This window comes from Phoxinus phoxinus (genome assembly GCF_949152265.1).
Source record: "Phoxinus phoxinus genome assembly, chromosome: 12".
Taxonomy (NCBI): Eukaryota; Metazoa; Chordata; class Actinopteri; order Cypriniformes; family Leuciscidae; genus Phoxinus; species Phoxinus phoxinus.
In genome coordinates, this window is record NC_136887.1 from 1321679 (window position 1) to 1340936 (window position 19258).

General features: G+C 39.6%; 1 protein-coding gene across 1 annotated transcript; it reads left to right on the plus strand.

Moving 5' to 3' along the window:
• Positions 1-3565: 3565 nt before the first annotated feature.
• On the plus strand, positions 3566-13528 carry lpar4 (lysophosphatidic acid receptor 4). The gene is made up of 3 exons (XM_079631272.1): positions 3566-3707; positions 3749-3798; positions 10773-13528. The coding sequence occupies exon 3, from the start codon at positions 10974-10976 to the stop codon at positions 12021-12023; it is 1050 nt and encodes a 349-aa protein (XP_079487398.1). The 5' UTR covers positions 3566-3707; positions 3749-3798; positions 10773-10973; the 3' UTR covers positions 12024-13528.
• Positions 13529-19258: the final 5730 nt, after the last annotated feature.

Genomic DNA, 19258 nt, shown 5'->3' on the forward strand with positions numbered 1-19258 from the left:
ACGTGATGTTACACTTTGTGCCAAAAATACGAAATACTGTCATGATCACTCACCCTTAAGTAGTTCCAAACCATTTAAGACTTACGTTAATCTTCGAAAGAAAAACTGACATTCATATCCCTCCGATGAACGATTCACCAGATCTGTTCACGTTTCAAAAAGTGAATCGCAAAAAACATCACCCAATCCATATTAATCGCGTGGTTTCCTCTAAAGAAACACGATCGCTATAAATATTTTAACAGTTTAAATTTAAACGTCTAAATCTAATCACATTCAAGGACCGCACGCAGCAACTGAAGCTCCCTCTGAGTGAGATGCATGCGAGCGCATTATCATAAGAACCAATCACAGCCGTTCAACGCCTCTGGAACCAATCAGGACTAGTCACGTGTGTTATGCGCATTGTTCAAATTTAAACAAGAACAACACCTTTTTGGAAATTAACATTTCTTTGGAAAATGTATCTATGATGCATTTCAAAAAATATGATGCTGAAATTATTGTGGGAATTTGAGTAGTACAAAATATCATGTAATAGACAACAGCCCTGCCTTTTACAACAAACAAGTAAAAGTGAAAAAATAATAATTTTAAGCTTATTGAAATGCTAATAATAGTTGACAAATGTTTCTAATACATTATAAGTTGGTATATATTGTAAATGTATTTTTTTTATATTAAAATGATAAAAACATAAATAATTAAACTATATTGCAGTAGGCAATACAAAGTACATACATTTTAAACACACTAAAAGCTTAATCATTTTGATGTTCTTACACAAAGTACACATAAAATGTATTTTAAGTAAGAGCAACATATGCATGTTTTCTTTAAATACACTAAAACTTCACTAAAAGTATGGTTGCATTTAGCATGTTTCTTAAAAGTGTAACTAAGCATATATTTATTACCAAATACTTCTAGTACACTTTTAAGAAATATATTTAAAGTATGCTTGTAATTAGCATATTTATTAAAAGTAATATTAAATATATATTTATTACCAATGTACTACTAGTATACTGTTTATAAATATATTTAAAGTATGCTTGTAATTAGCATATTTATTAAAAGTATACTTAAATATATATTTATTACCAATGTACTACTAGTATACTGTTTATAAATATATTTAAAGTATGCTTGTAATTAGCATATTTATTAAAAGTATAATTAAATATATATTTATTACCAATGTACTATTAGTATACTGTTTAGAAATATATTTAAAGTATGCTTGTAATTAGCATATTTATTAAAAGTATAATTAAATATATATTTATTACCAATGTACTATTAGTATACTGTTTATAAATATATTTAAAGTATGCTTGTAATTAGCATATTTATTAAAAGTATACTTAAATATATATTTATTACCAATGTACTATTAGTATACTGTTTAGAAATGTATTTAAAGTATGCTTTTAATTAGCATATTTATTAAAAGTATACTTAAATATATATTTATTACCAATGTACTACTAGTATATTTTTTATAAATATATTAAAATGCAATTCAATGTATTTTAAATGCACTTTAAATAAGCATGTTGGAAATACAAATGTATTATAAACATACTATTTGAATTTCAAATATATTTTTAATACATTTAATACTACGTCTTTTTCACCTGGGACAGGTAAACACACAACACAGCGGACACAGGTAAACACACAACACAGCGGACACAGGTAAACACACAACACAGCGGACACAGGTAAACACACAACACAGCGGACACAGGTAAACACACAACACAGCGGACACAGGTAAACACACAACATAGCCGACACAGGTAAACACACAACACAGTAAACACACGTACTAGAAGAGTTTTTGCTAGAAGACGGTATCTCTGGTCGTAATCAGTCCTTCACTGACCAATCAGCGTTCATTATGGGCAACAGTGTGTTATGGGCAACAACAACTTAACCTGTAAGAAATCGAAAGGACTGAAGTACTCGTTCATTCAACTTTCGACCCATAACCCACGTTGAACTTGCAAAACCTACAATCAAATCTGAGATTTCTCAACGGCAATCGAGAGAAAGAGACAAATTTATCCGTTTAGCTCCATAGAGTCCCATTCATCTTGTACTCATGGGCGATCGCCCCCAGTGGAACTCTGGTGGAACTACAACCAAAATTCGGTATAATAGGACTTAATAGGCAGTGGCCAGGCTCTCCGTAGACGGGCTCTGTCCTAATAAAGATAAATATGTGTTCTGGTGACTGGCGTGTTTATTGAACCAATCAGAAAGGAGTAAACAGAGTGTCAGCGAGAAGCTCATCTGATTGGTTACATGATGAAGCTGGACCCGCCCTCTTTGTGCAAAACTGGAAGCGCAGCTAAAAGAAAGAAGCAACTGTACAAATTTGCGGGTTTTTTTCAGGATTATTTGGGCAACTTTTTTGCCCCATACACACAACAAGTCATTTAGACATTTGCAACAGTTAAATTTTTTTCCACAAAGTTTGAGCTTACGCAATTAATCTGTTTTGCAGTTCCTGCCTCTGTTGTTTTGGCGTGCACATTGCTGTTCACAGACTTGAAATGCCCTTGGCCGCAGTTGTGCGCAAACCCGTGCCGAAAGTGTATGCACGGAAAAATTTAAGTCAATCCTTTTAAATCCTATTTATTTTGCGTTAGTATGAAGCTGCAGTTTCACAATACTTGAATTACACTTACGAATAACAGTAAAAGCTGCAAATATTTTTTCTTACACCTGAAAGGCGATTTACACCTTTACAAATTTTATTTTGCGCATGCAAATTTAATTCACGCTTTCAATCTTGTAGCCTACAATTTCACAAATCTTACCCTGCGCATGCGCTTCTGTATGGCATCATATTACCTTCACCATATTACCTTGTTACTGTATTTTATTTCCAAAAGCCTCCCGTGGACAGGTGTTGAAAATTAGCATGTGTGCTAAAACACTTAAACAAATGCATATGGTTCGTCCAATGTAATTGTATGTCCATGTCAAATAAATAAATAAATAAAAAAATCAAATAAAAATTCACACACTTCTCTCTCTGTCTGCGGCGTCACATCAGGGTAATCGAGGACTCGGGCAAAGTTAAACAAGACAGATTAAAGAAGTGTGCACCCTTTATACATTCGAGATTTTAATAAACCGTTAACTAATTAACTTGTCCTGTGTTTTTCTTATTGGGGATTTAAATAAAGTAACCATATTAAGTTAAACATAACAATAACCAACTTAAGCCTAAACAAAAAAATGTCTAAGCCAAAATATGTGAGGTGGGCATCCGTCACAAAGACCAACCTAATTATCATACTAGACAAAGACATGTTCAAATAAATACAAATATAAATTAGACGAATGTAAAAAATAAACAAATATGGAAATAAATGCGGGAATAAATAAATAAATGTAAAAAAAATTATTAGAATTTATATCTAAGTAAAATAAATAAATACTGAAAATAATAAATGAAAAATTAAAATCAATTATATTTGTTTTATAAAGACATTACCACGTTATTTCTTAAGTTATGTATTTATTTATAGTTTTGGTGCATGTTTACAGCACAGCTCTGTTTCTTCAAGCGCGTTCACGATCGTGCGCAGGAGAGACAGGCGCGTTCTCGCGGGACAGAAACCAAACCCGCCAGTAGATCTCATCTCCAGTAGCTCTCCAGTTCCGGATCTGACCAGCTGGTCTCGCCAGTAGCTCTCCAGTTCAGGATCTGGCCAGCTGGTCTCGCCAGTAGCTCTCCAGTTCAGGATCTGCCCGCGGAGACTCCACAGAAATCTTCATGTAAGTTTTCTTTTATTGTTTGCTCTGTTTGAAGATGCTGCAAGTTAAACTCTGTGTGCTTGTTCCACATCTTTCTTTAACACATGAGTTTTCTGTGAGAAACGCGTCAGTTACACACACGGTCAGATGTTCGCTGTGATGTTTTAATAATTCAGTGTATTTCCCGTGTAAATATCCGCTACTCGAGTTCAACTCAATAAATCAAAGATAGGTCAGGTCACATTATAATGGGGTTAAAGCAGCTGAGATGTACATTTCAGGGGCAATTGCGTTACAAATAATATGCTAAAGAAAAGTATTAAAGTTAATAGAAAAACACCACAGATGTTCATGCATGGGAGAGGAAAAGCCGTGAGATTACCCACACCTCATATAGATCTCGGAATATTTAATTTAGGACAATTATCGAACCAAGTAATGCAGTCCTCCAATGCATTATTAAAGTAGTGGTTTTTAAATGTTGTGATTAAATTGTAATATTAATGTTTGGCAGAGATGCAGCTATCAGTGTTTCTCACACACAGGTGTGTATGGCTTCAGAAATAAATCATATGGGCCAATTTTGTGATGCGTTTACTGCAAGCTTTTGCTTTCTGTAATCAATTTGTTGTAATTAGAAAAAAGCAAGGAAAAGAATTTGACTAAAATCTCATTTACAACAGTTACATTTGTAAACAAACAAAAAAGTATTCTAAATTAAAGGGATAGTCTACTTATCACATAAGAAGATATTGTGAAGAATGACCAAAATTTCCTATCCAGTCCACAAAAGACAGAAACTGTACGTCTCTTTGGCTTCTCACGTGATCTCACAGTCATAGGACAGCTGTCCTGAATCACTGAGAGAAGCGTATTCTCATTGGATAAGGACACGCTGGCTCGTGAATAATAATGAGCAATGTACTAAAGCTGTGAGGGAACGGCACATCACACGAAGACTTTAAACCCAGAATATAGTGCACACATCTCAACAAAAAAAATTCAATAGATCAAACTTTGCATTTTATGTTGTGCAACACCAACTTGTTAATATCTCAGAAAATGTAGTTTTCTGATGGTTCGTTTCAATGAGTGGTTAGAAAAAAAGAAGATAGCAGCCATTCCTTTACATCATCATGACGTCGTTGTGTCTCTAACAACTCAGTGTGTGGTATATCCCTCCTCATAACAAACAGAGCAACCATATGTGACCGGTCATGGAAAGTAAGGACACATGTCGGTTCTGGGGCATTTTGAGTTATTCACAGATTCTGAAAGTGTAGTCTCCACATGGAACACATGGAAATCTGATAATATTTGGAGAAGTTGTGGCCATTTGAAGGTAGGCACTCAAAAAAATTTAAAGTGGAGAAATCTGCCTCTAAAGATTGAGCCGTTCTCACCTCTCTCTGCTGCTGGGAGTGACAATAGGGCTCATTTACATCTCATTTAGATAAGCCATACCCCCTGTAAAGCACATGGGGGAGCAAAAAGGTCAGGAAAATGTGCCATCAAAGAAAAAAAAAAAGTTTGCAAACAGGTAATATATAAATAAATGTCTCTTAGCATCTACCGATAAAACTGTATAGGCAACTCTTTTGATATCAGACAGAGCCGCTAGAGCGCTGCATAATAAGTCACGCTGTAGGGCTGGGCGATATGGACCAAAAGTCTTATCCCGGTATATTTAGGCTGAATAATCGATATATGATATATATACCGATATTTTTTACTCAAAGTGAGAGCAAATGTTCAGTGAAAGTCAAAGCCAAATATGGACTTCACTGTATAAATTATACATTGATTCTTATTAAAGTTACTATTAAAGTTCTCAGTCAAGAGCAGTGTGTGATGTTGTTTTATTAACATTAAATGGATAGTTCTCCCCAAATGTTTAATTGTCATCATTTACTCTCTTAAGTTGTTTTAAACCTGAATAAGTTTCTTTCTTCTGTTGAAGTTATTTGGAAGAATGTGGGTAACCAAACAGTTGATGTTCCCCAGTGACTTCTATATGTATTTCCTATGGTAGTCAATGGGGACCAGCAACTGTCTGGTTACCCACATTCTTCCAAATATCTTCTTTTGTGTTCAGCACAATAAATAAATAAATACAGGTTTGGAACAACATTAGAGTGAGTAAAGAATGACAAAATGTTTATTTTTGGGTGAACAATCCCTTTAAGGACAAGCGGCAGCGTGTTACTATTAGGGCTACTGTCTATTTAAGACCTGAAAGCAACGCGTCTAATATGTACGCATAATATGACACGCAGATTTCTCTCAATTTTCTCGGTTTGCTTTCAGTTTAGACATAACCAACTTTCTTTATGTAAACCTTGAGTGTATTTGACAGTATTAGCTCAAAAAGACTCGAAAGATAACTTAGTCCAGTATCCAGGCGCTGTTAGACAGGCTTTTAGTGCATGCGCACGTCGGCTGTTTGCGCGCAGAAAAGCGCATTAGAACAGCGCTTCAGCAGCGAATGACATGTTTAACCGGCAAGGCTTTAAAGCACATGCAAATAATGAACTTTTGAGAACTGCAGTGTCCTGTTCCTCTGCGTAAACATTTAATGTGAGTATTTGTCGCGTTGTACACTGGGCTGTTGAGACGCAGACTGCTACAAAAGCACGCAGCAGCTTGTGGCAAGGATCACAGCGCAACTTTGAACTATATCGATGCGATATGGTCTAATTCCATATCCCATTTAAAAATATATCAATATATCGCCCAGTCCTAACACGCTGTTCCCTTGGAGGGCGGGGGCAATAACAAAAGAAACAAAAGCCGGCTTATCCAGTATGGAAATACACACAGACAATGACACGCCCCTACTGCGAGCTATAATCTCACAAAACAAGCCGATTTTAACCTAGAAATGTACGATTTTAAATATACCAATATTGATATCTAAAACATGGAGAGGCTTCTTCGTGATCTCAACTAACAGATTCTGCAAAAAAGCGAAAATCACCAGTTTTGAAAAAAAAAACGCTTCTTTCTCATTTTGCTCGTAAGTTGTGCTGCCGACTTGTGTCCCTGGTTTCCGTGGCGGGTCACATATGTTCCCTCACTCATGCTTAAAGGACAAGTTCGGTATTTTACACTTAAAGCCCTGTTTACAGATCGTATCTGATGAAATAGAACGGTTAAGATTAAAATTTGGACACTGAAATTCCTGTCCCGAGAATTTTAGGTTTATTTCGCTCCCTCACATTCTCATTTTCCACTAAATATTTTCCTCTACATCTCATCATCTCATCAAATAATGATACGCATACGTTTTTTTCTCAATTGTTTACAACACATAACCGACTGTGTTTACGAGGATAGTCCCTGAGATGGGCATTTTGAGTAAATGTTGTGTGCACTTGCCTGTTCAAGCTCTGAAGAAGAGAAAGAGGCCTGGATTCGGTGTTCACGTGCTGTCTGAGCGGCTCTGTGTGCGCACAGAAAACAGCAGCAGCCCGCGACTCAGTATTCTTGCGCTTGATGTTTAAACTGACAGGACTAAATCAAATGGCAAACTTTTACTATGATGGTTAAACTTAGCAATTCATCTGCGAATCACATGCTTTCCGAACCGGAACCTAGTCCGCTACGATCCCCATATTATCCCGGACATCACGATATTGATGCTGAAACGATATATCGTGCAGCCCTATCGTAATGCTCAGCAGGCAATGAAATTGTATCTGCGCTAAACACATTTCTTTTTGCCTAACTCAATCACAGGCAAGTGAAATCGTACAATTTACTAGGCATTGCCTAAGGGACCGTTTTTTTTATTTAAGGGGCTACCAGAGGAGTTTTTAGATAAAGTGTCAAAATAGACTTGACCCTCCCATCGCCAGCAATAACTTTTTCTATGATCCTCCAAAATGATTCTGAAAAAAGGCATGACCCTCCCCGAAATGTATTGATTACTTCTGTACTGGTTTGCGCTTGGCAAAGATTCAGATTGCCATTGTTGTTGTTTTTTACAATCATGACAAACGACTTAACCTCTGCTTTCTCAACTTACACATCACACTCCACTGTTAAGGGCGTCGCACACCGGACGAGAAGCGCAGCGTCGCGTCAAGGACAACTCGAGGTATCGCACACCGGACGCACTTTCTCAGTTTATGGCCAGCAATACTGTTATGTTTAAGGACATTATGGAATTAAGATCATGTCTGTACAATGTTATGATTGTACTGTAGAATTAAATACAATCGTTGCGAAGTCTGCAGAATTCACTTTACCTCAGAGCGTCCGTTAACTGAACGAATTGAGAATATCACCTGAAAATCCGATACCATCAGCGCTTTTCATTCAACCAGCTGATTTCTGTAAAATAAATGTATTACAGCACAGGGTGAAGTCAGTATACATTAACAACGATTTGAAACAAATAAATGTAAATTTAATATTTACATTACATCTCGTCTGGTGTGCGGACGAGAAGCGCAGCGTCTTTAAAATTCGAACACATTATTCTCTATGAGTGTACACACACCGGCGGCGCCATTATCCGTCTGTCCTTGTTACCTGGCCTGGACCTTGTACAAAATCCTGCCGCGCCACAGAGCACCTTTTACATAGTTTTATATTAAATTTACATTTGTTTCAAATCATCATTAATGTATATACTGACTTCACTCTGTGCTGCAATCGACATTTAGTTTTACATTCATTTACAGAAATCAGCTGCTTGAATGAAAATCGCTGATGTTATCGGATTTTCAGGTGATATTCTCAATTCTTTCAGTTAACGGACGCTCTGAGGTAAAGTGTTCAGACTGCAGACTGTGAGGAATCGTCGGAGTCATAGAGATCCATTTGCAGCTTTATTTAGGAACAGTCAGACAGGCAGGGTATAGATCGGCAGACAGGAATGGTATGGGCAAGGCAAAGAATACTCAGGTAAACAGGCGCAGATGACCGGGGCAGGCAGAGAGATCACAAAGCACAGGTAACAGTCCAGGGTCATGGGAGCCAGAAAATGGTCGAAGATATCTGTAAACAGTCCAAGATCTTCTAAACCAGTAAAACAGAACACGTAGATGATTGCTCAGAAGGTTAGCCAGGGCAAAACAAGACTTTGCACTGAGTGATTGTGAGAGCATGATTTATATGCGTGTGGGAATGAGGTGCAGGTGAGGGTGTAATAGGGGATTATCACGCTGATACGTAGTACTTCCGCATTCAGGGATCTTTGTGCACGGCCACTTCCGGTGAATCACTCATCACTCTGGCGAACCCATGATGGACGACCCTAAGTTTATTTATACTGCATCCCTGGTAAATTAGTCTGATTCGCTAAAGTGCCGGCTACAAACATACGTGCTACCTTGTTTTATTTTAAAGTTTGGCCCTTCATCCCGGCGAACCGCTTTAATCAACTTCTTCCTTAGACTCCGTTCAGTCGGGAATCCATGGAAACTTAAATAAGGTTGGCGTTGTTTGTTTGATTGACAAAGTGGAACAGAGCAGTGACATCTAGCCTTCGTTTCAGCCATTGTTGAACTGCGCCGGAAGTGGACATGCACAAAGTTGAAAAATCCCGCCCATGAAACCCGGAAGCGTGATAATCCCCTATTGTTGAAGAGCAGGTGTATGTGATCAGTCCAGGGGAGCTGCATTCTGTTCTGACATGATGCACTTTTTCTGAGCGCGTATGCCCGAAGCAGCGCCAAACTGGACTTTATATTTCGGGTCTGATTGTGCTAATATTGCCACTCTCTGGACTCCTCGTAATTTTGGATCGTCAATTTTATTATCTATAAAAAAATCTATTTTCTTTAATGTTTCCTCACCCGACACCGTCTGGTTTTTGTGTTTCCAGTTAGCGGCCCGTATTTTCGTCCTCAACTTGTTGTGATCCATTCTGTGAATCTGTGCACATTCACAAGAGCTTAAATCGTTTACAATAAGCCTGCCTGTGATTGTGGGGGTAGCTGTTTGTTCATACAGATGAATGAGCATATTCAAGCGGCTTCTTTAATCTCCTGAATGAACAAAACATTTCAGGATTCACACATGTAAACAGGTGCTGCTGTAAATACCAAAGAGTGACTATGAACCAGCCAAAGTAAACACCTTTCCTAATTAGGCCTACACTGCTTAAACTTTACCTTTTATGATAAATAATATGATTAGATAAAAGTTCATACATAGATTAGTTACGGTTATTATTTTTTGGTAAATTATTGGTTATTTATTGATAAATTAACCAAAGGATTAAGTGACTATTCTGAAAATAATCAATAGATGAATCATTATAATAATAATCAATAGATGAATCGATAGTTTCAGAGTGTTTGATCAACCGAACTCGCATCTCCAACCCCTATTGCTCTGTGACTTGTAAACGCTAGTGATGTCCGGTGAGGTTTTAGTGAACCTGTTGAATCGTTAAAAAGTTTGCGTCTTGAGTCAGCGCTGATCCACAATTTTCTAAAGTTTCTCACTTTCGGACGTGCCTCACAGTCCCCCAGACTTGAATATGTTAGTGTATGTTACTCCAGAAGAGACTGTACATAATGTTTATATCTCCTAAATGCAAATTTTGTCATTGTTTAGGAACACACCATCTTATTCATAACCTTGAGGCTAACCTATTCATACTAAAATTTGAAAAACATATATTTTGATTTCAGGGCGCGTGTAAAGAAGTTAAAAGACTAGACAAAATATATTATAAAATATTAGGCTACACTGACAAATTTTGTTTTAATATGCAACTAAACTTAATACACATTATTCTTGTTTCCCCAATCCATATTTTAAATGTAATTTTAAATGATCTTCCTCAATGCATTCAGGGAATGACCCATGCATGTGTATGTGAGCTCCGTCTCCCTCATTACACTCCCCCAGTTCACCGCTCATGGGCGGACTCAGGTGTGTTAGATGAGGCAGATATGCTCAATGTGTAGTGGTGTGGGGCAGGACAAGTTTGGGAAGCACTGCTATAACTTATTTTCTCACTGTCGTCCCCCATGCAGGAAACTACAGATTTGCCGATCGCTCTATGCTGTAACCAGACAAAGGTAGCTGACTGTACTTGCACAGCACAAGATGTGATCATCTGACCAAGCTTTGTGGAGCTGTGAGTAGATGATGGGAAGGACGGCTCGTGCAGAGCTCTTGCTGACTGCTGGGAATTAACTGGAAACCGAAGAACAGCCTCCACTGCAAGTGCCATAATGGCCAGTCTTGTTCTTAATGAGACTGGGATGGACATTTGTGGCATCGATGACTCCTTCAAGTACAACCTGTACGGTGTGGTGTACAGTGTGGCATTTGTTCTGGGACTGGTCACTAACTGTGCTTCACTGTTTGTCTTCTGCTGTCGCATGAAACTGCGTAATGAGACCACGCTTTTCATGACCAATCTAGCTTTATCAGACTTAGTGTTTGTGTTTACTCTTCCTTTCAAAATATTTTACAACGTGAATCGCCACTGGCCTTTTGGGGACACCGTGTGCAAGATCTCCGGAGGAGCCTTCATCACCAATATCTACGGCAGTATGCTGTTCCTCACATGCATCAGTGTGGATCGATTCCTGGCCATTGTTTACCCCTTCCGTTCACTCTCCATTCGGACCCGCCGCAATGCTGGGATCGTGTGTGGGATCATCTGGTTGTTGATACTGGGCGGAGGCATGTCAGTCACCTTCTTCTCTTCCACCAACAAGTCCAAAGCTAGCACCACCTGCTTCGAGGGATTCTCCAAGAAAACGTGGAAGACGCACCTGTCTAAGATCACCATCGTCATTGAAGTGGTGGGTTTCCTCATCCCACTTATGATCAATCTAGCCTGCTCTTCCATGGTGCTCCGGACTCTGCGTAGACCCGCTACTCTGTGTCAGATCGGAACCAACAAGAAGCGTGTTCTGCGTATGATTGTAGTGCATTTAGCCATTTTTATTGTTTGCTTTGTACCTTACAATTCTGTTCTGTTCATCTACGCCATGGTGCGCACTCGAGCGTTCGCGAGCTGCTGGGTGGAGAAGCTCGCGCGGATACTGTATCCCATCACGCTTTGCGTTGCCACCTTCAACTGCTGCTTTGACCCAGTGGTCTACTACTTCACCTCCGAGTCCTTTCAGAAATCACTGACTACCGGGAAGTGCCAGGCCACGCAGGAGAACATGCCGAGGAGTGATTGCCCTGTGTCTACCCTGGAGAATACTGGCACGGTGGAGCTCCACACACTGGCCAGAAATGGAACAGATCAGGGGTGCGTTTCCTAGAAGCATTGTTAGCCAACTATCGCAAGTTCCATTGGACTCTATTGGTGGTGGAACGGATCACAAAAATGTATATAGGGGTGGGGATGTAACTTTGCTTTTCATTTATTACTTAAAGCTCACTTTAAGTTATTTGATACTACATCAAGTTCAAACATTATTAAAAAACAAGTGAACAGTCAGTAATAAAATAAGAACAAATACACACATTACAAGCAGAGATGAATACTAAATAACAAAGTTACAGTCTAACAGTAGTATTGAGGTACAGGAATTAATAGTTGAGCCTAAATGTAAAATAACAATATTTGTTCACTGTAGAAATTAAATATAGTTTAATCTGTGTTAAAGCTGTATTATGTTGTTTTATTAACACTAATGACACAGGCAACAGCAGGAATATTAGACTGCTGTCACTTTAAGACAGTGCTGTCACCGGAAAAACTGACAAACATACGTGTTTTTTTCCCAACTGTTCACTTATGACATAAATGAGAGAATACTTGTCGAGACGGATATTTATGTGGGTATTTTGACACAATGTTGTGTGCATGTGTACGAGCGCTGTCTGAAACGCCTCTCTCTACACAGATAACGCGCGAGTCCCGATTTTCGCCTTTTCTTCTGCGTATAAATAGTTTGATTGTGTAAATTGGCAAGAAAAAACATGTCCAAATGCTAAACTTTCACACTATGATGGTTAATGCAGTTAATCCGCGAATCGCATGCGTGCCGAAGCGTGGGGCAGCTGGTCCGTACGGGCCACGATCCCCTGCGATCCGGCGCACACCGCTAGACTCTGTTGGTAACGACGGAACTCGCGACGAGAGCTGGCTTTAGGAAACGCACCCCAGGACAGTGAGACTCAGTTCTGAGAAGAACAACTCGAGTCAGAAGAAGAGATATGGATGTCTTGTCTCAGGATGTAGTGCTGAAGAAGATTACTGGAATGTTGGCATTTTCCACTGACACCCGTTCATGGAGCGTTTACGACTTCTGACTTCTCTGTGATTGTTTTCTGTCCAGTAGTTAGTGTTTACACACGTGTACCTGTGTATCACTGTATTTGATCAATGACTATTATCATACCATTTGCATTTTATTGTGCTGTATTGTATATGTACCCAGTCAAAGCACCTTCTGAAAGTGTTGTTACAAATCAGTGTTATTGATTTGTGTGAATGTGGAATGTTTGTGTCAATTTTTCTCTCTCAATCTGCTAAATTTGGTTTGCCTTTTACTGAAAAATTAAATAAATAAATAATGGTCAGCAGTTAAATAATACATCTCATACACTTAAGTGATTAGGTCTTCAGTCTAGATTTAAACTGACAGTGTGTATTAGTCCTGAATAATGTAAAGAAGCTGTTCCAGAATTGAATCTCCTGCAGATGATTTTCATAGTTATGGTAAAGATATCCTGCTGGATATCCTCCAGTGATCACGCCAGATAACACAGGTGGACAACTAAACACTTCAACCAGACTCATTATATTAAAGAGCATTTGATTGACCAATAGTGTGCGGACAGTTTGAGTAAAAACATATATATCTGGATATATCTATATCTGGTCCACCACTAGACCAGCTCTAACCAGCCTGGACCAACATACAATTCATACTGGTCTACGCTGGAATCTTCAGGAGGGTGTAAAAAAGATCTAGTCTTTGATGATGTCTAAATATACACTGTCCAAAAGCTGCTGTTTGGATTTAAATAGGCAAATGTGTAAAAGTCTATGATTGGATCATTATTGCTGTGCTTATTATGTTTCTAGCATGTTATATGACCTTGACCAAAAACTGCTGCAGCTCTAGATGAGGATAACATCACAACATTTTTTTCTATCAAGAAGAGCATCAGTTTAGGGTCCAGATCTTGTATTGACAGTGCAAGAGTCCAGCGCTCTGTAGAGTCAGACCTTCAGTGAATATAAGCTCTGGACACATGATTCTTCATGCTCTCACAGTCTGAGCCTGATCAATCTGGACATTATCATCCTGGAATATGGCCATGACGTGTCTTACATGGTTGTTTAAGAAATGAAGATCTACACACTCCATCAGTTAGGGTCAGAAGAACTGTTGCCGAACATGTAACGTGTGTTCACTGTCACTATATCACAGTCTCTGAGTTCACACATCGGTTTAAAACAAGCTTTTGTGACCTCAGATTGACTAAACTCATGAATGATTCAGACTGAACACAATTTTTAAGCATTGTTTTGTCTAATAAGTAGATAAGCTGTACACACATTAGAGCACTTGAGTTGTGTCCATCAGAAGGACTTGCACAACAGCATGTGGGAAACCAGACATGGGTCTTACGTGAAGACTGGGAAATGCACTCGCTTGACCAAACGCTTATTACGACTGCAGCAATGGGTCCATTGTGTCCGACTGAACAAGCTTGTGTCCGGGTCACCAAAGCCGCCTTAAGTCTCTTAAATATGCTGTTGCAGGGCCTGTTTGGCACGCACCCTTCATCAGATTATGGGAAAGCTCTGAATCCTTCTCAAGAGGGTTTATTCCCCTTACTTTTATATGCATATTTTCATCATTTTCATTTGTTAATCTTATAATAATCATCATCAGTATCCTGTTTTATGTGTCTCTTGATCTTCAATTTTCCAATAAATTACCTAATTTATTATAAGGTGCAAGCAACATCATAATCAGAATGAGCTTTATGCATGAAGAAGGAATTTGATAATATGTCACGGCCATGCATTAATTTTCTCGAGGTCAGACATCCTTATGTTGTGGGAAGGTGATGTGTAGTCACAGCAACCTGGGATTATCAGATATTGAAATTATTATTAAATTAATATTTCATTTTGAATTAAGAGAGAAAAACAAGTGCAGAATTAAGAAATGACACCAAAGGATAAAAAAAATGCACAACCAATATTATTTGAATCATTGAGTAATAAAGGAAAGATCTTTAACGCCACCTAGTGGAAGAACAAACTAAATACTTTTACATCTCCCAGATGTCAAATCACCTTAAAAGTACAATCTTTAATTGTTAATAAGAAAAATCAATAAAAATCAATTGCATTCAAAATTTCAGAAATATGAATGGAATACTTACACATAAATCAGGGTTGGGACACACACTGGAAGAAGAGCTGAGATCAAGTATAATTATGTCACAAGTTCAACACTGTGAAATTCACACCCCATATATTACATCTGAAAACTATGCCGTGGTTTGTGATATCTCTGAGATATTCACGGTTGATGTTTTAGCTGTGACAAATCCCTCAAATCTGTGTCAGTAGCCGCGTTTCCATTACCCTTCAAATTGCGCAAATTGAAATTGCGAATTGAAAATACGCTCAATGGAAACACGTCAGTTTCGCAAAAACTCTCGTTTATCGCAAAAAAGTTTTTACGCTCGCATGAGGAGGTTTTTCAGCCAATTCGAAAAAGGAATATTTCGCAAAACTGCAATGGAAACAGTTTTTGCGCATTTACAGTCACCTGACTTAGAAGACGCGGTGTGTTTGGGGTCCATGTACGCAAATAATAATAATTATCATCATTATTATAACATTTACTATAGGCTACATATTTAGATGACGCTTTTATCCAAAAAAGGAACAAAGCAATTCGTCAAATGTCATTCATAATACGGGTTAGACAATAATAATACAGAGCTGAGATTATCACAAATAAACACAATATTTTGACGCATATCTAAGGGTAGGCTATGTGTGGAGTGTGGAGCGCGCACTGCATGGCACGGAGGCGCGGGCGTGAACACTTGCATTTTCCTATTAACAGTGAAACAACTTAATATAGCCTACTCTATAATTTCTGGTCATACAGAAAATAATAATACATTATTTGTAACTATTTTTATTTGTGTAAACAATAACAAGAAAATGTTGTGCTTTTGTAAAATAAAATAAAACAATCAGGCGCGTTTTCATGATCTCCGTGAACTGAAACAAAATATAGCCTATAGGCTAAAGCTTGAAATGTCCACTTTAAAACGAACAAATTCGAATCGAAAGCTAATACATTTTGTTCTGATTAAGTAATCCGTATGAAAGGTGCATTTCTCTCTAAAAGAGCATCTGCTTAACAGCGGAGATGGAGATGTTTTTAGCGAGTTAGAAAACAATAGTTTAATAATATTAATGGCTCTTCTTATTCAGCACTGCGGGAAAATGTCATTCCAGGTTCTAATTTGGCCTTAGAAAACCAGTAAAATCGACAAGTTTTCCATATTAATTTGTGAATATTTTACATGTTTAATAAAGGGGAAAAAAGTCATTAAACAAACATCTGAAAATTCGTCGATATTTACTTTTTTGCGCAGCAGTGTGTGTAGCCAGTTTAAATTAAAATTGTGGTGTTCAACTTTGCGTTTTAAAAAGACAACCGTTTATTTTTCGTTTTTCAATTACGGGTTTAAAAAGGAAAAAACGAATGGACACAAAAGTAGCCTACATGGATCGTTTGGAATAGGAGACAGAGTTCTTTATTAAATTCATAAAAGAAACAATAATTAGCCTATAGGAATACTGGATTCTAAACTTCAAAGAAATGCCACAATCAAAACCTCAGCGCAGAAATGAGGGTGAAACACCCAGAAACTCCTTATATTTCGTTTGGAATATAAGGGTCTTTCCCTGCCATTAATGCTTGGATAGTACGTCTCCCTCCATTAATAATAATAATGTCTAATGCGGTGGCTGTGAGATTATATAAACCAACGTCCGCTGCCGTGATTTTTAGAATGACTTTATCGCGAGAGAAAAAAGGACGTTTTAGTCGCATAACATCAGTTAATGGAAACGCCGTCATTTCGCAATAGTTTTGTATCGATATTTAGATAAAAGCGCAAAACATTTGCGCAAATCTGTAATGGAAACGCGGCTAGTGTTTGTGCATTTCTGCTGTTAAAAGAAACATTACAATCATTTCCTCTCTTTACTGCACACGAGGCAATGCTGTCACGGTACAGAGAGAAGCAGACAGGTGAGTAATAATAGAAACAGTGTTTATTGAACGGATGTGAACTGCAGTGATGATCGTGAGTAGATACTATATGAAGAATCAGAACTGGACGAGGAACTTAGCTTGATGGTAGACTTGATCTTTCTTCTGTAGGTGAAGATTTGATAATTGGGATGGCTGATGTTTTCGAGATCCCGAATCGCAGATGTTGCGAAACACTGATCCGAAGCGTGATTCAGAATATGTGCTTAGTACAGTATAACAGTCAGGATGGGCGAAGCCAGCCTGAGCTGCATAATAAAATGATTAACGTTCTAGACTGAAAACAGCTTAGCCTGTAGGGCAGGAACTTCCAGGTTGTAAAACCTTATAAATGTAGACGGAGAGGCCCAGCCTGCCGCCATACAAATATCAAGGAGTGAAACTCCACTGGACTAGGCCCATGAAGAGGCCATGCCTCTGGTGGAATGGGCTCTAATGCCCAAAGGGCATTGGAAGCCTTTAGACTTATAAGCCAGAGCGATAGCGTTGACTATCCATCTGGAAAGGCTCTGTTTCGAGGTATCTAGTCCTTTGGTGCGGCCACCGAACGAAACGAAGAGCTGTTCTGACTGCCTGAAAACAGCAGACCGTTCAAAGTATATTCTTAGCGCCCTGACCGGGCAGAGAAGATTTACGTAGTTCGCACTATCAGAACCTGGGAGGGCTGACAGGGAAATGACTTACTCTCTGAACGGAGTGGAGAGCACTTTGGGGAGATAGCCGTGTCTTGGTTTGAGAATGACTTTAGAGTCGTTAGGCCCAAACTCAATGCTCGTAGCTCTCACAGAGAGCGCATGCAGGTCACCCACTCGCTTGACTGAGGAGAGAGCCACAAGGAGAGCGGTCTTAAATAAAAGATACCGCAAATCCACGGACTGAAGTGGTTCGAAGGGGCTAGCCTTCATAGCGTCCAGGACCGTGGAGAGGTCCCAGATCGGAACCAGAGGGGGCCGAGGAGGATTTAGTCTCCTAGCTCCTCTCAGGAATCGAATGATGAGATCGTTCCTTCCCATTGGCTGGCCGTGCATAGGTTTTGTAAACGCTGCTATGGCCGCAACATACACTTTGAGCTCTGGAGGGGGACCTGCCCTTATCCAACAGCTCCTGTAGGAAGGAGAGAATCTCCACAACGCTACAGCGTGGGTCTATGTTTTGACCCGAGCACCAGCTGGAAAACACTGACCACTTGGAGGCGTAGAGCCGTCTAGCACTCCCACTGGGAGATCAGCGGGCACCCGTTGATGGTCCACACATGCAGGGCCCATAAGTCGGGGCGTGGGTGCCAAATCGCGCCCCCGGCCTGGGAGAGGAGATCCTTCCTCACCGGAATCGGCCATGGGGTCGTGCTCACTAGCTGCATCAGCTCCGAGAACCAAACTTGGTTCCTCCAGAGCGGTGCTACGAGGAGCACAGAGCATTCGTTCTCCCTGATTCGCTTGATCACTTGTGGTAACAGTGCGATTGGGGGAAATGCCATATATGGACCAGCGTGTCCCTTTCCTTCGTGAAAATTGTTGGGCAGTGTGCGTTCTCTGACGACACAAAGAGATCAATTTCCACTGTGCCAAAGGTGTCCCATAGTAACTGGACTACCTGAGGGTGATGGGACCATTCCCCTGGGGGAACATTGTCTCTGGACAGCATGTCGGCCTGGCACGTGCGCTGCTCTTAGCCGATTGTGCTGAGACCACACAAGGAGGCTTTCCGCCAGTGTGTGGAGGCTCCGTGATCTGAGACCGCCCTGGCGGTTTATGTAAGATACAACTGTCATGTTGTCCGTGCGGACTAAGACATTGTGGTCCTTTACGAAGGTGAGAAATTGTCCCAACGCGTTCTCGACCGCTTTCATCTCCAGACAGTTTATGTGTAAGCGCCCTTCCTGGGCTGCCCACAGGCCGAAAACTGGCCTGCCCTCGTAGAGGGCGCCCCAACCTGAGTTGGAAGCATCTGTCGAGATTACTTTTCGTTTCGAGACCGTTCCCAGATCCGCGCCTGACTGATACCAGTCTGCCCCCTTCCAGGGCTCCAGTGCTGTAACACAGCTCTGAGTCACCCTGAGGCAATAGCGAGCTCTTGGTCCAGTTGATTTGGAGACCCAAATCCTGTAAGTGGCTGAGTAATAAAGCTTTGTGGGCTATCAGCTCTGCCTCTGACTGCGCTAGAATTAGCCAGTCGTCCAAATAGTTCAAAATTTGCATCCCCCGTTGTCTCAGGGGAGCGAGCGC

What these genes read in the sequence shown, in the direction of transcription:
- lpar4 (XM_079631272.1), top strand. Translation starts at nt 10,974, where the DNA reads ATGGCCAGTCTTGTTCTTAATGAGACTGGGATGGACATTTGTGGCATC.